The sequence below is a fragment of the Nestor notabilis genome, unplaced genomic scaffold (assembly GCF_000696875.1).
Source record: "Nestor notabilis isolate BGI_N333 unplaced genomic scaffold, ASM69687v1 scaffold18494, whole genome shotgun sequence".
NCBI lineage: Eukaryota > Metazoa > Chordata > Aves > Psittaciformes > Psittacidae > Nestor > Nestor notabilis.
In genome coordinates this window covers 1-294 of record NW_009924487.1, presented here as the reverse complement: position 1 = coordinate 294, position 294 = coordinate 1, and the positions used below count along the sequence as shown (strand labels likewise).

At 61.2% G+C, this 294-nt stretch overlaps 1 protein-coding gene across 1 annotated transcript in view; it reads right to left on the bottom strand.

The window, feature by feature from the left end:
- PATL1 (protein associated with topoisomerase II homolog 1 (yeast)) overlaps window positions 1-291 on the bottom strand; it is a gene marked incomplete at both ends in the record, with an annotated part of 6665 nt that extends 6374 nt beyond the window's left edge. Inside the window, one exon of the mRNA XM_010012633.1 lies at window positions 175-291. Coding sequence (XP_010010935.1) covers window positions 175-291 — 117 coding nt within the window. The remainder of the gene's footprint in view (window positions 1-174) is intronic.
- Between the last annotated feature and the right edge of the window lie 3 nt (window positions 292-294).

Genomic DNA, 294 nt, shown 5'->3' with positions numbered 1-294 from the left:
AGGAGGAGCCAGGGAAGGCTCTGGGAGGTGGGGATAAACATAAGCCTCTCTGTGCATGACAGCGACGCATCCAGCACCACCAGGGCCTGGAATTGCGTGTGGAAAAAAGGGAATGGGGCGATGGGGGTATCTGGAAGAGCTCCCCACAAGGAGGGAGCAGAGGGGACTGGGTACCGGTACGTTGCAGAGCTGGTTGGGGGACATCCTCTCTCCGTAGGGAGCGGGGTAGCGCTGCTGCAGGGTCGCTCGGATGTGGACAGGCTTCGGACACAGGATCTGGGAGGGGATGGAAGC